The following is a 23,178-nucleotide window of genomic DNA, read 5'->3' on the forward strand; positions in this document are numbered from 1 at the left end:
AACCACTACCCGGCCCGGCCCGGTTAATCATTTTCTGACCTTCCTTCCCCCTTTCGCCCTGCCCGCAGGATTGCCACATCAGCCCCCCCCCCCCCCCTGCTCGCCTCCTGGCCCTCCAGCTCCTTCGCCGGGTTTTACAAGAAGCCCCATCTTGGAGGCAATATTTGTAATAGCCCCGGACGTCCTCAAGGCCATTCCCCAGAGAGATCGAAGGCTAGCTCGGGGGTAATGCCCGACCAAGCTGCTCCTTGAGGCTTGCCCTGTCCCCTTTTCCATAAAGAGGTCAAAGAGCGGGGGATCCAGTCCCGCACGGATTAACCAATTACAAACTCAGTTTCCCTCAGGCCAAAAAGAGCACGGTAACAGCAGCCAGCAGAGTGGTGCAAGGTTTAAATGAGATATTGTGTGTAAAGTGCCTGTCTAGAAGACGGTAGTGGGTGTTTAACATGTTAGATCCCTTCCCTTTTTATCACTTGGTAATTGGGACCTCGCGCTCAGCAAACCCAGGTTCCATCTATCTCACTTGAACCTCCACTGGTGAGTGAGGTCTCAGAGTCCAACCACGTGCTCCAGGTAACGCGGATGGGGAGTCACAGTGACAAGATCTGATCCCAGGTTCGTGGGCGCCCCCGCGGGCCCAGCCACACAGTACCCAGGTGGCTGGCTAAAGGCCACGTGTTCAGGACCTAGAACTGGGTCAGTATCGCACCTGTCGCAGGGACCGTAACACTAAATCGGGACTACTCTGGGACCGACGCAGCCGGCTGGGCAACCGAGAGCCAGGAACTTAATCTCTCTGAGCTTGTGTTTCCGTGTGTAAAATGGGACCTATAGTGCCTGTCTGCCCGAGTGGTTTTTATTTGCTTCTTCACACTTTCCTGAGTGGCTAGATTTTCTACCACAGTGTCGTCAGACCACCACACCACGCGCAGGATCAGTCTTCTCTGAGAGCACTCGTTCCTCCGCGGTAAACGCAGCGGACCTGCCCGGCGTGCCGGGGCTTGGCAACCCACCCTTACCGGTGCGGAGGGGTGGGGAGAAGCCGTGGCCGCCCCGTGCGGCAGAGTTGGGAAGTCACTCGCGAACGCAGCCTGAATCTCAGGGCCACCCGCCCGCGCGCTCCGGGACCCCACCCGGCGGGAGTGGGCGGGGGCGGGGCCTGGTATGGGGGCGGGGCCTGGTATGGGGGCGGGGCAGGGCCGGCCTGGGAAGACGGAAGCCTTCAGCCTAGGAGCGGCGGTAGAACCCGGATCCCGGAATTCCACGTTCTTCGGAGCGGGGCTTCTGGAGACGGCGGGTGGGAAAACCCGGCGCCCGGAAGCCTTTGCTTTCTTTGACGCAAGGGCTCGGGACGCAGCCGCCGTCGGCCGAGCGCCCGGCGAGGAGCGACCCCAGACGGAGCCTTCGGAGCCCCTCCGCCCTCACGTCTCCAGGTCCCCGAGGCTCGGTCTTCCTCGCCGCCCTACTCGTGGCCATGGAGTGTCCGCACCTCAGCTCTAGCGTCTGCATCGCTCCGGACTCAGCCAAGTTCCCCAACGGCTCCCCGTCGTCCTGGTGTTGCAGCGGTGAGTGCGGCCCCGGGGCGGCCCTGCCGCGCACCCGAGGCCCCGGCCTCGCCAGGCCTGCCGTCTAGGGGCCGCGGGCGGCCGGCGCGCGGACCCGGAAAAGGGTGAGGGCGAGCCAGGCCCGGCGGCTGGGGAGGGGTCCGCGGTGAGGCGGGCTCTGGCGGGCGCGGCGGGTGGAGCGGCGGCGGCTCCTTTGTTTCCCGCGGCCCGACGGCCCGGCCGGCTGAGGAGAGGCCCGAGAGGGGCGGGAGCCCGCGGGGGCCACGAGCGCGTGGGGGCAGCGGCGGGCGGGGAGCCTGGCCGGCAGCTCGCCCCCCGCCCCGCCCTGCTGGGGGGCTGTGCTCACCCGTGTTGCGGGGTCCGGGGCTGTGGGGGCTGGTGTCCGGCCCCCCACGATGCGGCCGCACGTGTGGCAGGGCCCGGGTTGCGTCCCTCCTCCAGCGCACGAGAAAAGCGCCGCTCTCCCGGCGTAGCTTTGTCTGGGCTGCGGGGCGCGCTGGGGCCCTTCGCCGCTTCCTCGGCCCCGCTTCCTTTCGTTTCCCTTCGCTTCCAGGCAGGCTCGGGCAACTCGATCCACGCCAGGTGGGAATCCTCAGCCCCGAGAGGCTCTCGGAATTCGGAACTCGGGCGGCGGAGGTCGGAGTCTTTCATCAGCCAGGGAGGGTGAAGTTTGAAAACAGGCTACAGGCTAAAAAGCTCAGGAGACTGAGCCAGCCGCTGGTTTGGAGGGGCGGCTCGAGTTGCCGTTCAGATCTTCTGGGTTGTCTGAAATTGGGTTAGGATTCCCAAGTTCATGTGCTGTAAAACAGGTATTAGGTTTATGTAATGCTTTTGCGTTACTTCAGCATCTTAACTCCTTCTGCCGGGCTCTTTGGAAGCCCCAGTGCCCTCTTATTGTCTGCTCCAGCGACTTAGGATCGCACCAGCCACACTGCTTTTGATTACTTCCTGGTAGGGCCCGGGTGCCGCCGCTAGAGTCTTTGTTTATTAGCTTTGATATGATCAATGGTAGCTTGGGGTGTAGTGTAAAATTTGAATTGTGCATTTCAAAAATCTTAAGTTCATTTGAAGAAATAAAGGAAAAAAAGCAATGGAACAATTTAGGTGTGTGACATTTTTCATTGTGATTTGGAGCTGGGAAGATAGTTTGGAGAATGCCTGAACACTTTTGACAGGTTATTTCTTAAATGGTGAATATGTCCTTGGAGAAAAACATAGGCAACGCCACAAAGAAAAAAAGTACTCTAGGGTAAGGAATAGAAATAACTGCAGTTTCTTGGAGCTCTCAGAGGTTTGATGCTTTGCATGACTTTGTAAAGTCAAATGATCTTTTTCTGCATGAAGCCTTTAAAGATTAACTGGTTAATTGGTTTTACAGTGCAGTATTGCAGATTTCTTATGAGAGTACAGGAACTTGTACAAATTAGCTCTCACCTAAGAACTTATCTTCCACAGTGAATGTTGAGTATGGAAAAACATAAGGTGTATCAAATTGCTTTACAAATTGATTGGGGGTGCATTAGCTGTAATTGTAGCTATTGCTGTGGTGCTAAAACTGTAACTTCTAATTTTTTTCCCCAAGAGATTTGAAAAAAAAAAAAAGACCAAAGTAAACACTAAGAAACGTGTATATCATGAGGAATGATGCTAAGGGACACTAAGTGGACAGCACACTTCTGGCTTTTTCTAGGTGAACTCACATCAGATTTAAAGATGGCCTCACTGGGCACAAGCATCTACAAAAGGAAAAGAGTTTATGCAAGTGGCAGATATCCTGTTGTGAGTCAGTCTTGCCTTTGTCAGTCAGGGAGTCCACTTGACTGTGGAAAAGAGTGCAGAAAATTGAGGTTTCCTCTCTTGAGGAACTTAAGGTAAAATGGAGCATAACTAAGAGACTTGTGCTGATAGCAAGAACAAACCAGTATGTCTAGCTGTAAGGATGGTGTCATTTCTCTCCCAGGAGAAGGATGGCGTCTTGATGCATCTTACTACAAAGCTTGTCTCTGACATTGCTTTACTAGGGTGGCTAGTCACGTGCTTGGATTTGTAGAACCAATAAAGCTAGTTTTACAACTTTATGTGTTTTTTTTTCTTCCGTCCATATTTTGTGAATTGAACCCATTTCATCTGGGCCTCCCGTTTTAACCTCTTGGCATCCTTTCACTGATAGAATGTCTTATTGTATTGAGCTTGATCTTGTTCTTGCCTGCCTGTTTCAGTGATTAAATGATTAGTAAATTTGTGAATCCTTAACTAATCCATCATCTTGGAGTAATATGTATTGGTATTTATTCCCTAACACTCTTGAATTTCTTTTCTTTCCTTTTTTTTTGAGTAGTGGACCAAAAGGGTAGCCAGTGTGTTAAATAATGCTGTGAGCGGGTATTGAGTCTGATTACGTTCTTATTAAGGAGGAAAAAAAAAATCCCTGTTTTGGCACTGGGACGATAAAGTAATGCCCTTGCCTTGTTTTCTTTAGGAGCCTGCAATTACACCACAGTGAAACAGCCTTAAGACAGCCAAGCAAATTGCAAAAGGCCAACATCTTAGGCTCTACTAGCTAGCAATACATCCTTGGACAAGTAGTTCTTTTGCTTTTGAGCATCAGTTTCATTATATCATCTGTAAAAAAGGGTAATACTTCACATTTATTTCACAGGTTGCTGCTAGAATGAACAAAGTAATTTTTTGTGAAAATGTTGGGAAACTCCTGTACACTATGGAAGTAATAGGTGGTATTACAGGCCAGAACATCTTTATAAATAGGACCCCACATACTTAAATATCTAAAGCCCCTTAAATAGGGCCTAGGACAGACTGGCTTTATGCCGAATTATGCTTTGCAAGGAGATACATTACTCAACAAGATTAGGGGGTGTAAGAAGTAATTATACTTCAGCATTGACTTGAGCTTCTTATCTGTGGAAGGCACTGTGTATTAGGTTATGTAATTGTGTATTGCAGTGGTTCTCAAACTTTTTGTTCTCAGGATCCCTTTATACTTAAAAATTATTGAGAACTCAGCCTATGTATGGCTTGTATCTATTGATATTTGCTGTACTAGAATTAAAAATTTTAAATATATTTTATTAAATCATTTACAAATAACAGTAATCCGTTACCCGTTAATAGAGATAATGGTTTATAGAAAACAACTGTACTTTTCAAAACAAAAATTTAAGGAGGAGAGTGGCATTATTTTACATTTCTGCAACTCTGTTTGTTGTCTAGCTTAACAGAAGACAGCTGCATTTTCATATCTGCTTCTGCGTTCAGTCTCTTGAGATATCACACATCATGTAGCCTCTGGAAAACTCCACTGCGTGCTTGTGAGAGAATGAGGGTAAACAATAAAAGTAACATCTTAATATTATTCATGAAAATGGTTTGACTACACATACCCCCTGACAGGGTTTTGGAAACCACACTTTGAGAATCTACTAGTATACATCTATAGTAACAGTGAAGGACAACTGCTCTAATCAAAACAGCTTTAAAAAATTAGAGAAATCCTGAAGGCTAGCAACATGTATGTCTTTGTGGAGACTTACAGAGTTTTTGAAATACATTTGCTGGGAACAGGTCCAGTTCTGTTGGGGTCCAGTCATCCCGCCCTCTCAGAAAAGTTACAGTCTAATCTAGCTGGTGAGAGACAGGAAGCTAACAGGTTAGAAGATAAATCCATGTTGTGGTTTAAGGTAAATGTTGAAAATAGCAATTTCCTAATAAGGTAAAAACATTTATGTCTAATCTTTGCTAAAGGCATTCTCATTTTAAGTGAAAAATTTTTAAATAAAAACTAGGACATTCTCTCAAGATCTTTGTTATGTGCACACACCAGATGTTATTTTCAGAAGCTGGAGACTTGGGCATTTCTTATTTTTGTGGGTAAAAGGACTGAACCAGTGGTAAAATAGAGGGGAAAAAACAAATTGTTTAAAATGATGCCCTAAACACCACTGTTTTAATAACTAAAGAAAGCCAAAGGATAAGCATTTGGACGTCAGGGGTTTGGGTGAAATAGAATAGCCAGTTAAATTGGAGATATTTTAATAGTATAGGCATGAGAACTTTCCCTGATTAATTCTTCAAAGAGCTGAGAATGCCTCTTTAATTTTCCAGTAAACAGTTGCCCTCACATTATTCTACCCAGGTGAAGTAAATATAAATGAAGTAAATGTTCTGCAGTTTGGGGTGGATATTAGAGAGAACCCCACCTTTTTTTTTTTTGACGATCCATTTGGTAAGCTGGGGTGCTGATTATTGATCCTTGCCAGTGGAAATAAATTTGTAATTCGTAGTAAAGCTTGTGATAAAGGTGGAAATTACCTTGATCCAGTGATGGGTTATTTTGTGTCATATTTCTCTCACAACCCTCCATCTAAAGAAGACTCTTGTATGTCCAGTAGATTACATTTTCTAGATAGGATCAGTCATTTGTTCATCCTTAGGTCAATGCATTTACTGCTTTTTGGTAGCACCGTTTCAGGTGTTTATTAGGTGCTTAGCATGTAACAAGACACTCAGTAAATACTTGATAATGAATGAATGAACTTTCTTTCATTTAGATCATGGCTGGAATGGTCTTAAACTTCATGTTGAAAATAAACACAAAGTGAACTTCCCCCTAGAATGCTTTCACCAGTCCTTACTCCCACTATTTTCCTCTGTAAGGTAAATTTTGGATTATGAGCAAGTGGCCTTCTGCAATGTTACCGCAATGGAATTGAATTCTTTTGACATTCTGTGTTTATAGATGGGCAGGTGGACATTTTAGTGTATACGTGGTTGGGGCAGTTAAAAATCAGTGGACAGGTGATACTTTTTCACATTAATTCTGAAGGTTAACATTTGAATTTTATATACTTCTCTGAAGAACTTAAACTTTGTTGGTAATATTTGTTTTTTTGTTTGTTTTGTTTTGTTTTTAAGTCTGGCAAAGATTTATTAGGAAGCTTATTAGGTACGGTGAATAAAAAGCCATGAACAAAAGAACTGAGATCTCCAATTTCTGGCATTGCGCTTACGACACTAGTTAGAAGCTAATAAACATTAAGGCTGTCCCCCGGGAATCATATCTAAGTCCCAATGTTATCCAACCAGGATAACTCACAAACACAGAAATGATGCCCATGCTCTCCCAGACTGCTTATTTAGGTGTTGGTAATATTTGTAAGCTTAGGTCAAATGTAATTGTTTTTCTAGTTTTTCTGGCAGTGCTACCCGCCCCCCCCTGGCCCCCAGAACCTTAAACCAGCCTCAGTAAAGTCTCTAAATAATTGGTAGTAGATGTGAAAGATCTAGAGTCTAGAATGTGCTCCATGTGTTTGTTTGAAGAGGCTGTAGTCTAGGCATTGCTGTTGTGAAATTTTGACACATTGATCAGATGTTATTTTTTAAATGGTATTCTTAGTAGTATACAAAGAATATCCTTCATGTCCAAAGCAGAAGAAAGGATGGGGTTGAGGGGAGAATGTGAACTCTTTGTTTCGGTTTCCTGTTATTAATTTATTCTCAAAATAATTCCTTCTCATCATTACTTGCTTTTACAGGATTAGCTTTTATAACATCCTATTTTTTCCTCATTTTAATTTATGCAATTTCCTTCTTTACTGGAATTTAATAGATTCATTTCTGGATTGTTGAAACTAGATTTAGAAATACGTTTTATAGTATTTGTAGCTCAGTGAGCAGAATAGTGAGTAATTTAGTTTGTAGCTCAGCGAGTAATTTAAATTCCTGTTTTAAAATTTAATTGAGTCCCTCTTCCATCAGGGAGTAATTTATATGTACATTTCCCCCTAACTTTGTTTTTCTTTCTTTTGGAGCTTTTCTCTCTTTCTTGAGCTATTTTGTATATTTTTCCTTCTTTGAAAAAAAAATATTATTTCCCTTTGGTTAGTGCAGTTTCCCACCAACCTACCGATGGGTTTTGTGTTCAACCTAGGCCTCGGAAGAGAGTTGGGTAGGTAGTTTATCAGTGCTTGAAGTGGAAAATGTATACAGTTTAATGTATTTTAGTGTTTCATGTTTATTCACAGCTCCTTTAGACGTGAGAGAACTGCATTCTGGGTGTTTTAATAGAGCTTTCCTGGACAGATGGCTTAGAAGGAAGTACTTAGATTCTCAGCAGGGGCTAGTACTTTTTGGGGGGTGTATTTGTCATGAAGCTCACTTGATTGACAGTTTAGAATGGTGAGACTAGCATTAATATCAGTAACAGCTTGTTCATCTTACCTAGAATTTTTTTGTGCCAAGACCTTTCAGGATGCTCTGCGATTCATAAGTCTGATTTGAGAATGTAGGTAAGGGTAGGTATCTTTTAGATTGAAAGGAGATTTACCTAAAACTTGGTCATTACCATTGTATCCTGGAATCTTTTGGGGTTTTGAATGATCTTTGGCTTAGAAACTTGTATGTAGAGATCATTTTTTAACTGCTGTGAGTCTGCAGATGTTAGTATCTATAGTAATTCCAGATGTTTTCTCATCTATTAGTTTTACTGAGTAGGAGGGGAATGGAGAACAACATAAAGTAACTTCAAAGAAGCTTGCTAGCGTTTAATCCTGACTAATTTAATTAACTGCCCATCCTTGTAGTTTTTCCTGTTTTATGGATTGTGAAACTGAGACAAAGATTAAGAGTTGCTTAAGATGCTTGGGGGTATTAGAGATAGCCCAAAGCTTAGATTCAAATACCATTCAAACCATACTTTTAGCTTGCCTTTTAAAAAGCAGGGTCTTTATTTTGTCATCCAGTAACTTAGTGCTTAATAATTTAAAGGATTTAAAGTGTTTGGAAACATGCTTGAAATAATTCCTTTGAAGATTTTTGACATGAAATATGTTTTAAATTCCACATTTTGAAAATAATTTATTTAAAAATTCTGTGTTTAATTAGTCATTCCTCTCCCTATTTATTGATTAAAGTGCAGGCAAGTTGGAACAAGATTGGTAATACAGTTGGAAGAAAACTGCTGTTTTTGAATTTAACTTCATTATAGTTCAGATCTAATTTTTTTGTTGGCTGAAATTCATATTACTTGAGTTCAGATATAATAAACCAGCTTTCTCAATGCAGTTAGCTTTTGGTTATTTTTTAAATGTGCTTCTGTTCTTGAAGTTTCCCCTTCTCATTTTTTTATTTTGTTTCTAGGAGAGGAGAGTCTTCTTGGAGGTGTTGTGGGATGGAGGAGGGAGGGAAATCTTAAGATATGGAATTTTGCTTTTGCTTCTGGTAGCTCAAAGGTTATTTGAATCTTTGCTTTTAGCCCAATGTACTTTGTTGATTCCATTTAGTTATATTCTAAGATTTTCCAGTTGTACTTCTTATAAAAGTTAATTATAGTCTTTAGACTACAAAGCTTAAAACAGATTCCCCTCTCTTAAGTACTGACAAGTATGTATGTGTGCTGGTTACAGATGTATAAAATGCAGATGAGCTTAGAAAGGCAATTTCAGATTTTGAAAACTATTGTTGAAATTAAACTTGGACATTAAAAAATGAAGTTTATAGTTGTCTTAATGTTTGTGTGAGCTAAGTGCTTCATGATTACTGAATGCTAGGTGAGAATTGAGAATTTACTTATTTTAAACGATTTATTTATTTATTTTGAGAGAGCGCACATGCACTCAAGCAAGCTTGGAGCGGGAGGGACAGAGGGAGAGAGAGTCTTAAACAGACTTTGTGTTGCGCTGAGTGGGGACCCCCTCTCAGGGCTCCATCTCATGACCCTGAGATCAGGACCTGAGTGGAAACCAAGAGTGGGTGCTCAACTGACTGAGCCACCCAGGCGCTCTGAGAGTTTATTTTTATGATGAACAGCTCGTGTGTTTGAAAAGATATAACCAACTGGATTTTATCTGAAGACTTTGTATTCTGCTTTAGGATTAAATAGCTCTTTCAGTGGGCTATTTTCCATTTTGAGTAGACATTCAGTCCTGATATTTTTTGTTGTTGTTGTAGTTAGGTTTAAGACAGCCCTGTAGAAATCTGCTTGCTCGTTTATCCTTGACCCACCCTGAAAACTCTTAATTTTTTAGACTGTTCTTGTACTATCTCATCACCAGGAAGAGCAGGCTGGTGATTAACTGTCATATTCCTGCAGGTTTAATTTTTTTTCCTTTAAATTTTTTATTGTTATGTTAATCACCATACAGTACATCATTAGTTTTTGATGTAGTGTTCCATGATTCATTGTTTGTGCATAAACCCAGTGCTCCATGCAGAGCGTGCCCTCTTTAATACCCGTCACCAGGCTTACCCATTCCCCCACCCGCCTCCCCTCTAGAACCCTCAGTTTGTTTCTCAGAGTCCATCGTCCCTCATGGTTCGTCTCCCGCTCCGATCTCCCCCACTTCATTCTTCCCCTCCCCTGCAGGTTTAATTTAACTGATTGTAAGATACTACACTTACCGTTTTAGCTTCTTTAAACCTTTGTCCTTACTGACCATGCTCAGATTTTCTTTTTTAAATAGTAGATTATTGTCCATTCCTTTGTTTTGAACATTTGTTGCACAATATTGGGATGGTAATATTTTGATAAAAGTTTTTGAAGATCATACTGCTGTTTCAAGGAAACAATTTTTGCTATAGAATGTTTTCCTGGGAAAATTGATAGATAACATGTCAGAGAAATGCTCTCATATAACATTTTTTTATTAAAAAGAACTATTTTTTTGTTTTTTTTAAGATTTTATTTATTTATTTGAGAGAGAGAGAATGAGAGACAGAGACCACGAGAGGGAAGAGGGTCAGAGGGAGAAGCAGACCCCCCGCTGAGTGGGGAGCCTGATGCGGGACTCGATCCCGGGACTCCAGGATCATGACCTGAGCTGAAGGCAGTCGCCCAACCAACTGAGCCACCCAGGCGCCCCTAAAAAGAACTATTTAAAACTTAGAGTCTCTGGGACTAGTACTTAGGTTATTGATTGAGGATTTTTCATTTTAGTGCCACACAGTAAAATGTCCTTTGATTTAATCAAGATGAACTCTAGCTTCCACCTGAATTATTTTGAATGTTAATTGTGAGATGCATTAACATTGGAGAAATTGCTCTGTACCAGCTAAGGACTCAAGCTTCACCTTATGTGTGTGCAGTAGCTGCCAGACCTCAACATTCATGACATGAGAATTTAATTCTGAGAACTTTATGTACTACATCAGTTTCATTTCAGTTATTTTAAGTGCTTTCTTTATGTGTAGTCTTTTTGGAGCCTCATTTTAAAACATTTTTAGGCTTTTGTGGGGTTTTTTCTTTGAACAATTAATAGATATTTTGGGGGAAATGTGGGTCAGATTTTAAATATTTGTGTCTACTGGTTGTAAAAAAAAAAGATATTCCAGCTCTTGGTTTTTGTTAAATAATTAGAACAGCTATTGGAGTTTATAGGTTCCTCTTTTCTGTAATATTCGGTATCTAGCCTGTTAAGCAGAGATAAGTATGTGCCCAATTTATATTTTTTCTTTCCATTTCTTCATAAATAGTCACATTGACTTTAGGTGAATAAAGTTTCCCAGCACACCAGTAAATACAAGTGTGGTATTCTCCACCCCCACTGCTTTGTGCTTTACTTTATTATATAACCACAAAAAACTAGGAGTAGAGTTATACAATGCAGATATTAAACCTACTGTCCCCTGAGTAAAGTCTTTGATAATGAGAGGTTCCTAAACCTCTTAATTATTTTATTTATTTATGGGAGGGAATGCTTCATTCATATATATATGAATCTTATATTACATATACTGATATTGTTTTGAATAATAGTTGTGTGGTATTAACATTTATGACTTGATTCCTTTCTTCTGAGGATCCCGCTACTGTTTAACCATGGATTTGTTTACTCAGGCTGTTGGCAAAAGCACAGAATAGTATCAGATCTTGCTATATTAAATAAGTGGAAATAGTGGATGTTAGAATTATTCTTAAGTGATTCATGGCTTTTGTTTTCATTCTGCATAATCTGCTTCATAGGGGAAGTTATTTTTGAAGCAGTATAAACTCTTGGTAATTTTTCTGTAGTTATTTGTGTCCGGTCTTCCCGAGGCAAAAGTGACCCATTTTGACTCTGATTTGGTAATCTACTTTGGCTTTAGTAGTTTTAAGCCGCCTCCTCACTACCCTTTCCCCTCATTTGGAGTTAGGGGCACAGTTCCAGTATTTAGCTTAAGGCTGGTAGAGTAGATACAGCATAATAGCTTCATTAGGTTTTTCACCAAAGTAGGTCTGAAGAAGTCAGATTTGTGATAGAATGAATAACAATATGGGCGCCTCGGTGTCTCAGTTGGTTAAGCAACTGCCTTCGGCTTGGGCTCCCTGCTCAGCGGGGAGCATGCTTCTCCCTCTGACTCTACCTCCTCTTGTGCTCTCTCTCTCACTCTCTCTCAAATAAATGAATAAAATCTTAAAAAAAAGAATGAATAATAAATTTACTTAGTGCCTTACTGTTTTGGGGATTATGTAGTTTCACATACATTGTTTTTCTATGTTGTTTTCATTTCATGTTGAAAAGTGATTTCAGAAATTTCAAAATAGGATAAAATGCTTGAGCCAGTGAGGGGATCAGCCTTAAGGATCAGAATTTGCCTCTATGTGGGAAGTCAGCGGGACCAGATGCCCTCTCTTTTCTAGCTCTGTAGGTAACTGGATCTGTTGATATATAGATGACACTTTTTGGCCAGTTTTGAAATTACATTCTGTAGTAAAGGACACATACCATTAGCTCTGCAAATTCAGCTTGTAGTATACAGGGAATTCAGTTTGTGCCTAGCATACCTCAAATGATAAACTGCTATTGTAAATTTTATGCCAAGTGAGAGTTTTGGAAAAAAAAAATTTAATTTTATTTGTCAGAGAGAGAGCACAAGTGGGGTGGGGGGAGGGTGGTGGAGGCAGAGTGAGTATCAGGCTTCCCACTAAGCAAGGAGATGGATGTGGGACTCAGTCCCAGGGCCCTGGGATCATGACCTGAGCTGAAGGCAGCTGCTTAACCGACTGAGCCACGCAGGTGTCCCTAAAAAAATTTTGATTCCAGTATAGTTAACATACAGTTTTATACTAGTTTCAGACACACAGTACAGTCATTCAGCACATATATTTTTTTTAAAGATGAAAAAAATGGCATTGGCAATTGCATGAATTGATAGGATTTTATCATTTTACCTTTTAAAGATTAATTCATGGGGTGCCTGGGTGGCTCAGTGGGTTAAGTGTCTGCCTTCGGCTCAAGTCATAATCCCAGGGTCCTGGGACCCAGCCCTGCATCAGGCTCCCTGCTCAGCAGGAGCCTGCTTCTCCCTCTTTCTATGCCTCCCACTCGTGCGCTCTCTCTCAAATAAATAAAAATCTTAAAAAAACATAAAGATTAATTCATGTTTTCAAAAAGTAATACATAGACACAGTTAAGAGATAGTATCAAAGGTTTATTTTTTTAAGATTTTATTTATTTATTTATTTGACAGAGATAGAGAGAGAGAGAGAGAGCGAGCACAGGCAGGGGGAAAGGCAGAGGGAGAAGCAGACTCCCCACTGAGCAGGGAGCCCAGTTTGAGGCTCGATCCCAGGACTTTGGGATCATGACCTGAGTTGAAGGCAGATGCTTAACCGACTGAGCTGTCCAGGCGCCCCAATATCAAAAGGTTTAAAACAGCAGCGATTTCCTACCCCTCCACCCTGTCTTACTGTCCATAGGCAACCATGCTAAGGTCTATTTAGTTTTTTTCTCTCTCATGCAGGTAAATACCTGTATACTTTATTTTTTAAGATTTTATTTATTTGAGAGAGAGCAAGAGGGAGCAAGAGAGGGAGTGTAAGTGGGAGGGTAGGGGCAGAGGGAGAGGGAGAAGCAGATTTCCTACTGGGCAGGGATCCCAATTCGGGGCTCCGTCCCAGGACCCTGAGATCATGACCTGAGCCAAAGGCAGACGCTTAACTGACTGAGTCACCCAGGAGCCCCAGTACCTGTATATTTCTAAGTAATACACTGTTATTTCTTAATTTATCGCTTTTAGGCTTTATCTCTTGACATCTTGCTGTGGTAAATGAGGACATTAATGTGTTTGTACTATTCTCCTTTCTGTCCCTTTTTCCATTTCTCAGTATAATTAGATTACAAGTTTTGGTTAACATGGAGATTACTTTTTCTTGAATTTTATTTTTCCTTGAGTTAATAATTGCCTTTTTATTTTTTAATTTTTTTTAAAGATTTTATTGTTGAGTAATCTCTGTAGCCACCATGGGCTCAAACTCACAGCCTGGAGATCCAGAGTTGCGTGCTTTACTGACTGAGCCACTCAGGTACCCCAGTAATTGCCTTTTTAAAAAAGTTTATCTTCTACATATTTGCTCCCAAATGTACTTACAAATCTGTCCTATGTCTATGAATATTATTTTTCAAGCACTTAAGCAGGTAATCTCTTAGTACTATTTTTTTCCCCTTGAAGACCTCCTTTCCAGAGTCTTCTTCCTCCCATTTGAACTAATTGTTCTCTAAGCCTATTGGACAGTTTTTATCCTATGATTCCCTTGATGTCCTCTTGTATTAGATCTCCCATTTCCTGGATCCCATGTTTTTCTCTTTCTTGGTTTATTAGCCTGTTTTGCTGGAGTACATCATCCAGCTCCCTTTTCATAGGAGGCAGATTTTTGACCCCATGCAAGTCTGACAATTTTATTCTAACTTTATACTTGATTGCTTGACCTACTATAGAATATTAGAAAAGATTTTTCTCTTAGAAATATGAAAGTGTTGTTCCTTTGTTTTTAGGCTTCCAAGTGTTGCTATTGAGAAACCTGATGCTTTTCTGATTACTGTGCCTTCATATCCTTCTATTCTTTTTCTTGGAAACTTTTAGGATGTTTTTCTTATCCTTAGTGTTCTGAAATTTCAGAGTGATGTGTGTTGGCATGGGTAGTTTTCTTCTATTGTGACGGGTACTCAAGGCGTACTTATCTTCCCATACTTACATCTCTTAATTTGTTCTTTTTTCTTTTTGGAACTCGTATTAATTGAATGTTGGGTGTCCTAGATAGAAACTGCAATTTTCTTATCTTTTTATTTCTTTGCCCTTTGGTTCTAGTTCCTGAGATATTTCCTTGATTTTTTTTCTCCCCCCACCTTCCATTGAATTTTGATATTTAATCATACTTTCAATTTTCAGGAGCTTTTTCTCATTTTTCTGATCATTGCTTCTTCATAAATCCTGTTGCTATTGTTTTGCAGTATCTTTTCCTATTACTCTGGGGTTTTAGAATTTGTTTGTTTCACAGTTTTTCTGTGCTCCCTGCACTGTTTCTGTTTCCTGTGGATTCCTCTTTTTTTCTTTTTCTTTTTTTTTTTTTTTTAAGTAATCTCTACACCCAGTGTGGGGCTTGAACTCAAGAGTCGCATGTTCTACCAACTGAGCCAGCCAGGTGCCCCTTCCTCTTTTTCTTTTTAAAATGATTCTCTCCCAGTGCCTGGGTGGCTTAGTCGGTTAAGTGTCTGCCTTTGGCTCAGGTCATGATCCTGGAGTTCTGGTATCGAGTCCCACATTGTCCGTCTCCCTGCTCAGCGGGGAGCCTGCTTCTCCCTCTGCCCCTCACCCCGCTCATGCTCTCTCTCTCTTACTCTCTCAAATAAAATGATTCTCTCAGACTAGAGGTTTTTTCAAGGATTTGTTTTATCTTATGTGTCTTCATATAAGAGTGAGGCACTAAAAAGCTGTCAGTGGGCTTCGCTGTGAAATGGGGGAACAAGCCATCTTCTTCATTGGAGGTAACACTGAAGATGTCTGTATGATAACTTTTTTAGCTCTGTTCAGTTTTTCAGTCTTCCCTCTAGGGAGTGTACACCTGGCCACTGATGTTCTGACATCAGGGTATAGGAAGTTCCATGATTCATTTGTTCCTTATGGCCCTTGGATCCATTGTTTTCAGTCCTGTCCTTCCCCTTGCTGTCTGCTGTGCCCAGTGTCCCTGAGCCCAGGGCCACCTCCCACCTGCATTCTTCTCTGATGGCAGTTAGGTTGTAGCTTCCTTTGTACTACCAAGATTATTACTGCTCCTCTACCTTCTTCCTGGCTTCCAAAAACATGTTGAAGTCTCTTGTGTGCTTTGATTGCCTCGCATGTTCTCTTTATCCTTGTGTGTATCTTTTTAATTCCTTTACTGTAATTTTCATGGATGTTAGGAGGGAGAGGAGATAAGAGAGAAGTTGGTTTGCCATGTTTTATTTGATGTCTTTTTTTTTTTTGAGAGAGAGCATGCGCAGGGGTGGAGGGGTGAGTGGGGGGAGGGGCAGAGGGAGAGGGAGAGAGAGAATCCCAAGCAGGCTCCACGCCCAGCCCTGAGCCTGACTTGGGGCTTGATGCCACTAATTCCGAGATAGCTACACTGACTGAGCCACCCAGGCACCCCTTAGTGTCTATTTTTAAATGAAATATTTTAAATCATTTTTAGGGCAAGATGCTTTGTCCTATCAAAAATGGATCTTATTGGTTACATTCAAATAGTTAAATCATTAAAACTGAAATTTTGCATTACTCTAATTTGAGTAAAAGATCAAACTCAGATTTACCTTCTCTTATGGACAGAGCAAAATATTGTTGCTATTATCAGAGTCAGCAGAAAGAGTAGGTAAACCAGAGTGTTTGACTCTGTTTAGGAAGCCAAATCACAAGCCAGACTTTGGATATGTAAAAGAAATGCAGTTTTAAGGTCATTTGGACTACTATATGTAGTAGATATGTTGGATTTTTTACTGGATTAGTTCATTATGCATCAATTTAGTGGAGTTAATGCTGGGTTCATAAAACTGTTTGGCTCTATGCTTTGATAATTTAACATTTTCCCTTGTGCTTTGGTAAAAAAAAATGTTCTCAGTTGGCAATAAATAAAATTTTTTAATCTCAAAAAATTTTTATTTTGATATAATTCCATACTTAAAGAAGCATTGCTAAGAATAGTACAAAGAACTTCCATCTACTCTTCCCCCCCCAAGTTTTTGTTTAAATTCCAGTTAGTTAACAGTTAGTGTAGTATTAGTTTGAGTTGTAGAACTTAGTAATTCAGCACTTTCATACAACAACCGGTACTCATCACAAGTGCACTCCTTAATCCCCATCACTTATTTAACCCATCCCCCCACCAACCTCCCCTCTGGTCACCATCAGTTTGTTCTCTATAGTTAAGAGTCTTTACTTAGATTCACCAATTGTTAACATTTTGCCCCACTTGTGTTATCATTTATGCACCCTCAGTTTATATATTTTCTTCCCAAGTAATTTGCAGATAAAATACTCCTTTGTCCATAAATACTTGTTTGTTTTTTTCCAAGAACAAGGAATTTCTTTTCAATAAATATAGGATATTGATCAAAATCAGACATTTAATACTGATAGAGTAGTATTATCTAATGCACATTCCATATTCACATTTCTCCAGTTGTCCCAATAATGTCCTTTATATACGTCCTTTACAGCAGTTTCCCCTTTGTGTTACACCTACCTACCTCCCCCAGATCTAATCCAGGATCATGCATTTCATTTTGTTGTCATAATGGTTTAGTCTTCTTTAATCTGAAACAGTTCCTTGGCTTTTATCTTTCAGATCGTGGTATTTTTAAATTTATTTTTTAAAATTTTTTAGATTTATTTGAGAGAGAGAGAGAACAGGCACAGACATGAACTGGGGGAGGGGCAGAGGGAGAGGGAGGGAAGCAGACTCCCCACTGAGCCCTTCCGTGGACTCCATCCCAGGACTCTGAGATGATGACCTGAGCTGAAATCAAGAGTCCCACCCTCAATGGACTGAGCCACCCAGATACCCCCGAGATTGTGGTATTTTTTAAAGAATACAGTTCAGTTATTTTATAAAATGTACTTCATTTTGAGTTTTTCTGATGTTTCTTCATGATTTGATTCAGGTCATACATTTTTTTGGTAGGAATACTACAAAAGTAATGTGTCTTAGGGCATCATATCAAGAGGTATATGATGTTGGTTTGTCTCATTTTTAGTAATGTTAACTTTGATTATTAAGGTAATATTTGCAAGGTTATTCCACTGTAAAGTTACTATTTTTCCCTTTGCTATTAATAAATATCTTGTGGGAGGTACTTTGAGATTTTGTGTATATATCCTGTTCCTCACCAGGCTTTCACCCAGTAACTTAGCATCCATTGATGATTCTTGACTGAATCACTTATTACTAGGATGGTTGCAAGATGTTGAATTTTTTTTAAGATTTTGAATTTTTAACTTGTATTTTTTCTAAATATATTAGTATTCTGTAAGGAAGAGCTTTCTTTCCCCTCCCTCTTACTTATTCATTTATTGTATCAGTATGGACTCATAAATTTTTATTTTATTCTGTGATATTGTTATTATTTTGAGGCCCAGATTATCGTAGATTTGGCTAGTGGGAGCAGCCTAAGCTGTAATTTTGACATGTCCATATTGTTCTTTGAGCTCTTTCAGACACAAGATACTCCAGGCTCATCTTGTACTCAGCCTACCCCAGCCTTGGAATCAGCCATTTTTCCAAGTGTCCCTTATTCTGTTTAGTGGGGGAATAATGTTTGTAAATTAAGATCTCTCAGCAGATAAAAGCTAAGAAATATAAATGAATACACATCTCTATCTATTTGTGTGAACGTGTGTGTGTGAGTTCATATTAATACTTGTAATTCCAATTCACCACAGGTCTGGTCTTGCCCCTTTTCATATTTGTAATGCTCTTCTCCAGCATTGAAAATCTGGTTCCCATTATCCTCAGCATATGTACTTGTTCGCTCTGTGCCATAATCAGAGAAAGTAATTCCAGAACTGCTAACCCATACCATTGTAAAGGAAACCCCTTTTGACTAGAGTTCAATACTTGTTTATGGTTCTTTTTATCTATGTGCTGACAGTATGTAAAGTACTATGTTCAAAAGTCATTTGGGTTACTTTCCCTCCATCTTTTAATACACTTATTTTATTTATTTGACATATAGTTGGGTTCATTTGTTTTTGATTTCGATTTTGGATTTTTTCACCTCTTCCTTGCTGGTTTTTATTTTCCTTTTTGCGTGTATAAAATATTAGCATAGTTCCAAAAGCTAAAACTCTACTGAGAAGTGTTACTACCCAATCCTTTCACTCATTGCCACCCACTCTTGCAGACAGTTATTCTGATTTATTCTTCCTGTGTTTCTTTTTTGTAAAAAAAAGAAAATAAGCAGATACATGAGTATTTTCTTATCTTTCTCTCACAAAAGGTAGCAAACTAGCTATACACTTTTGGACTTTGCTTCTTTCATTTATCAGTATATCCTGTATGTTACTCTATGTTTGTAGAAATTTTCCTTATTATTTTTTTAACAGCTTCATAGTACTCCATTTGTGGATGTGTCACAGTGAATTTAACCATTCTCTGATGTTTTGCTCCTATATTTAGGTTGTTTTCAATATTTTACAGTTACAAGTAATGCTGCAACTAATAGTCCTGTACAAATGTATTTTTGTATTAAGAGTATCTACAGGGAAGATTGAAAGTTTTAACTTTTTAGTTGTGTGAGCAGTAATGTGTAAGTGATTTTATGATAATACTTCAACCTATTTGCCTGCCTGTTCCTGTCTTCCCATCTGCTGTGGTCTTACAAATGTACTTAAGGCTGTTGAAGGGAAATACTTTATTGTAATTATTTTTCTGCCTGGGAAACCTTGAAATCAGAGAGCTGAAGTGGCCTTGAAAGCATTTTTAGTCAGTACATAGTAGCTAATCAGATATGTTCTGGGTCCATTTTCATTATAAGCAGTTGATTGCTCCTTATACATACTAATCAATGCTGTTTTACCATCTAAGTACTCAGACTGAACTGTTTTCTGGGACTTCTCTCTTACTTTTAATTTAATTCATGTTAGGTTCCTTCATGTTGTGCTGCTGCCTGGCTGTTCCCTGGGGTCACAGAATTACAGTAGGATAAGAGAGTTATACATAGGCTAGAAATGGGGATACAGGCATCTGTTTTCTCTGATAGGTCTTAGAGCATTAGTCAATATTACAAACTTGAAATCTTCAGAGGAATGGTATCTTGGATTCCCAGATAATACTGCTGGCTCTCTCAGGTGGTTGAGAACTTCCAGTCTGTTGTTCCAATAAGTGGGCATTGCCGCAGAAGGGAGACCTCCTCCTACATTGGTAGATAACCATGTAAAAGATTGGCTAGCACAGCTTCCCATCAGAGGGACCATGAATGAATTATACATGTGTTGAAATAGTGATTCCCCCAGCCTAAGGGTGGCTGTAGCCTCCAAGGGGATCCCACTTAATATGGTCCTGAGAAGCCTTTTGAATTTATGTGCATGTGCCGTACAGATGTTACCATTTTCTGTGCATGCCCTGCCATGGAAAAAGTTGGAAAAGTAAGCTAGAGCACAGTCTGAAAATTGGCCTCTAAGGACCAAGGACATTGCTTCTTAAAGAGAATCTGGTAGTAAGGTGGATAAGGAGGAATTAAATTTTGACCTACAGGTTCAAAAAAATAAGCTGATCACCATTTTTAATCTGGTGTGATTTGAAATCATTCCTGTTTTCTTCTTTGCTAAAACAAGAATTAGAAATTTAAAAATATTTTTGTTTACCCAAAGAAAAGGAAAACTCTAATTCAAAAAAGATATATACATCCCTATGTTTCTTGCAGTGTTATTTATAATAGCCAAGATAAGGAAGGAACTCAAGTGTTGATTGATAGATGAATGGATAAAGATGTGGGAGAGGGGCGCCTCGGTGCCTCAGTCAGTTAAGCATCTGCCTTCAGCTCAGGTCATGATCTCAGGGTCCTGGGATTGAGCCCAGCATCAGGCTTCCTGCTCAGCAGGGAGTCTGCTTCTCTCTCTTTCTCCCCCCTGCCCCTCCCCACCGCTTGTTCTTTCTCTTTTCTCTCTCTCAAATAAATAAAATCTTTAAAAAAAGATGTGGGAGATATATATAATGTGTGTGTGTGTGTGTGTGTGTGTGTGTGTGTGTGTAATGGAATATTACTCAGCCATGAAAAAGAATGAGATCTTGGCATTTGCAACAACATGATGGACCGACCTAGAGGGTATAATGCTAAGTGAAATAAGTCAGAGAAAGACAAATACCATATGATTTCACTCATATGGAATCTAAAAAACAAAGCAGAAACAGACCTATAAACAGAACAGACTGGTGGTTGCCAGAGAGGAGGGGTGGAGAGACAGGCAAAATGGGTCAAAAGGAGTGGGAGGTACAGGTTCTAGTTATGGAATGTTTAAGTCATGGGAATGAAAGGTACAGCATAGGGAATACACAGTGGTATTGTAATAGTGTTGTATGATGACAGATGGTAGCTACACTTGTGAGTATAGCATAAGGTATAGAGTTGTCAAATCACTGTTGTATACCTTAAAACTAATGTAATATTGTGTGTCAACTGTAATTCAATAAAAATCAATAAATTAAAAAATATTTTTAAATGACTTGGCCTAGCAGTTTGTATCGGGTATTAGAATACACAAGGTATATTTTGCTTGATTAGATTGGTGAACCAGGATTTAATCTCTGTTCTGAATACCTCTGAGTTCAGTATATTTCAGTATGATTTTGACACTTAAGTTGCCTCTGTACTTAAATATTTTATCTGAGTAGTATCTTATTAAGTTGTGTAAACCTCTTTGCACATCTCTCAGAAGGAACATCTGAAATGCTTTCTAAATATATTTATTTTACATTAGATGTATAAAGTTTAATGATTCTGACATTAAGGTGATTGTAGTAGTTAAATTGATTTTGAAATAAGCTTATTAAAATTGAGGGCGCCTGGGTGGCTCAGTTGTTAAGCATCTACCTTCAACTTGGGTCATGATCCCAGGGTCCTGGGATCGAGCCCTACATCGGGCTCTCTGCTCAGCGGGAAGCCTGCTTCTTCCTCTCCCACTCCCCCTGCTTGTGTTCCCTCTCTCTCTCTCTCTCTCTCTGTCAAAATAAATAAATAAATAAATAAAATTGAGTATTTTATCTGATTCATTTGACGTTTTGAATATAATTTAATTTTAGGTCAAATATAGGAGGAGTTTCTGAGAGATTTTTGCTGTTTTTTTTAATGTGACTTATGTATATGAGATTTTTTATGAAAAGGAATTGTCAGCTGCAGTTCCTTTTAGTGAGTGTAAACTCAGAAAAAATTCTGAGAATTAGTAGTCATGGTATATATGGACAATACGTTAACTGTTATATATAATCGCAGCCACCAGAATTAACCCCTGCCAGCCATTTTATTCTTTTTAATATATTTTTAATGAAAAGGAACTGACAGTCCTTGGTGCTTTCTGTTTGTTAGGCCCTTTGCTGTGCACGTTATATCTTTTATCTCATGAAATCTTTACCACAGCCATGTGAGGTAGAGGTGGTATTTGTCCTGTGTTACAGATGAGGAAGCCGGCTCTGGAACCAGCTCTTTTAGGTCATAGAATAAAAGAACTGGTAAAGCTAGAAGGTAAATGTAAAACTGTTGGTCCAGAAGCCTGCCATGCTTGCTTCACTATATCACATGACCTCTAACATGTTTATTTTGAGTCTGTAGAGTAACAGTTACATTCATATGAGGGTAACCTAGTCATTTGGTACATTTTTATATTAAAGAAGGAAGATTTCTTTTGGCAAGAGTCAAGGGCAGGTGATTAAGGCCTCTGCTTAGTTCAACCGAGATGATGTGGAATAGAGTTCTGGCCATTGTGCCCTTCCCTTCCCTCCTCTTTCTGGGCTGGCTGTGTAACAATTTTATGAGAACTTTAAGAGAAAAGTGTGAGCACTTCCTCAGAAATCTTCGGATTCTGGTTAGCATGTGGGCTTTTGATTCTAGCTACAAAGGCCTGGGATCAGACATTGCTGAGTGAGATAGGGATCAAGTCAGGCTGGCTCAGGAATATGTCAGAACTCAGAGCAAAGACAGAATTGGAAACAGAAATGAAGTAGGATGTTCTCAATTCATAACTTCAGTTTTTCAAATCGAACCTTCAGTAAAATCTGAGGTTTGTCAGAATGCTTATTAAAGAACATAATCCAGAGAGGCCAAAGAAATGAAGGATAGGCTTTGTAGCTTTAAAGGAGAGAAAAGGAATTCTTGCAGGTGCCAATGACACTTTCTTAAGGATCTTTATTCGGAATTTGGGGTTGCTATGGGAATAGTGTTTTTGAGATTTTGAAGGTTGTTTTTATAATATAGGGCAACATTAGGAGTGTTCAAGAAGGAATTAGGTTGCCTTATGGTTTTAACAGTACATCTGAATTTGAGTTATTAAAAGATTGGGAGGATATAGAAAGAGCCAGTCCCAAAGATGATGGCCGCTTAGTTGATAGACCACCATGTCTTTACTCTCTTACTACCTCTGTTGCAGAGGGGATCGTCTAGCCCTTGTATAGTTTTGATTCTTAAGGGTAGAACCTCTTGGAGGTTCCCATCCTCACTTCTGTTAAACAACAGTGTCAGTCATTTCAGTGAGTTTGGCAGGTGTGAATGAAGGATGCTAGATCACTGATACTCCTCTTTGTAGAAGTGGTCTTCTGATTATCTACTGCTGCATAATAAACTATCCTACATCTTAGTAGCTTAAAACAACCATTTCATTT

The 23,178-nt window shown here is 40.1% G+C and overlaps 1 protein-coding gene across 5 annotated transcripts in view; it reads left to right on the forward strand.

The window, feature by feature from the left end:
* The first annotated feature begins 996 nt into the window (after positions 1-996).
* USP3 (ubiquitin specific peptidase 3) overlaps positions 997-23,178 on the forward strand; it is a 104,361-nt gene continuing 82,179 nt past the window's right edge. Inside the window, exon 1 of one of the 5 annotated variants that reach the window (XM_073877163.1) lies at positions 997-1,565. In XM_073877163.1, the coding sequence (XP_073733264.1) occupies positions 1,475-1,565 (91 nt within the window). In that variant the 5' untranslated portion in view covers positions 997-1,474. The remainder of the gene's footprint in view (positions 1,566-23,178) is intronic. The other 4 variants (XM_073877162.1, XM_025884321.2, XM_073877165.1 and 1 more) reach the window with 4 other exon arrangements.

The sequence above is a fragment of the Callorhinus ursinus genome, unplaced genomic scaffold (assembly GCF_003265705.2).
Source record: "Callorhinus ursinus isolate GAN/ISIS: 27379988/994484 unplaced genomic scaffold, GSC_fseal_2.0 scaffold25, whole genome shotgun sequence".
NCBI classification, from domain to species: domain Eukaryota; kingdom Metazoa; phylum Chordata; class Mammalia; order Carnivora; family Otariidae; genus Callorhinus; species Callorhinus ursinus.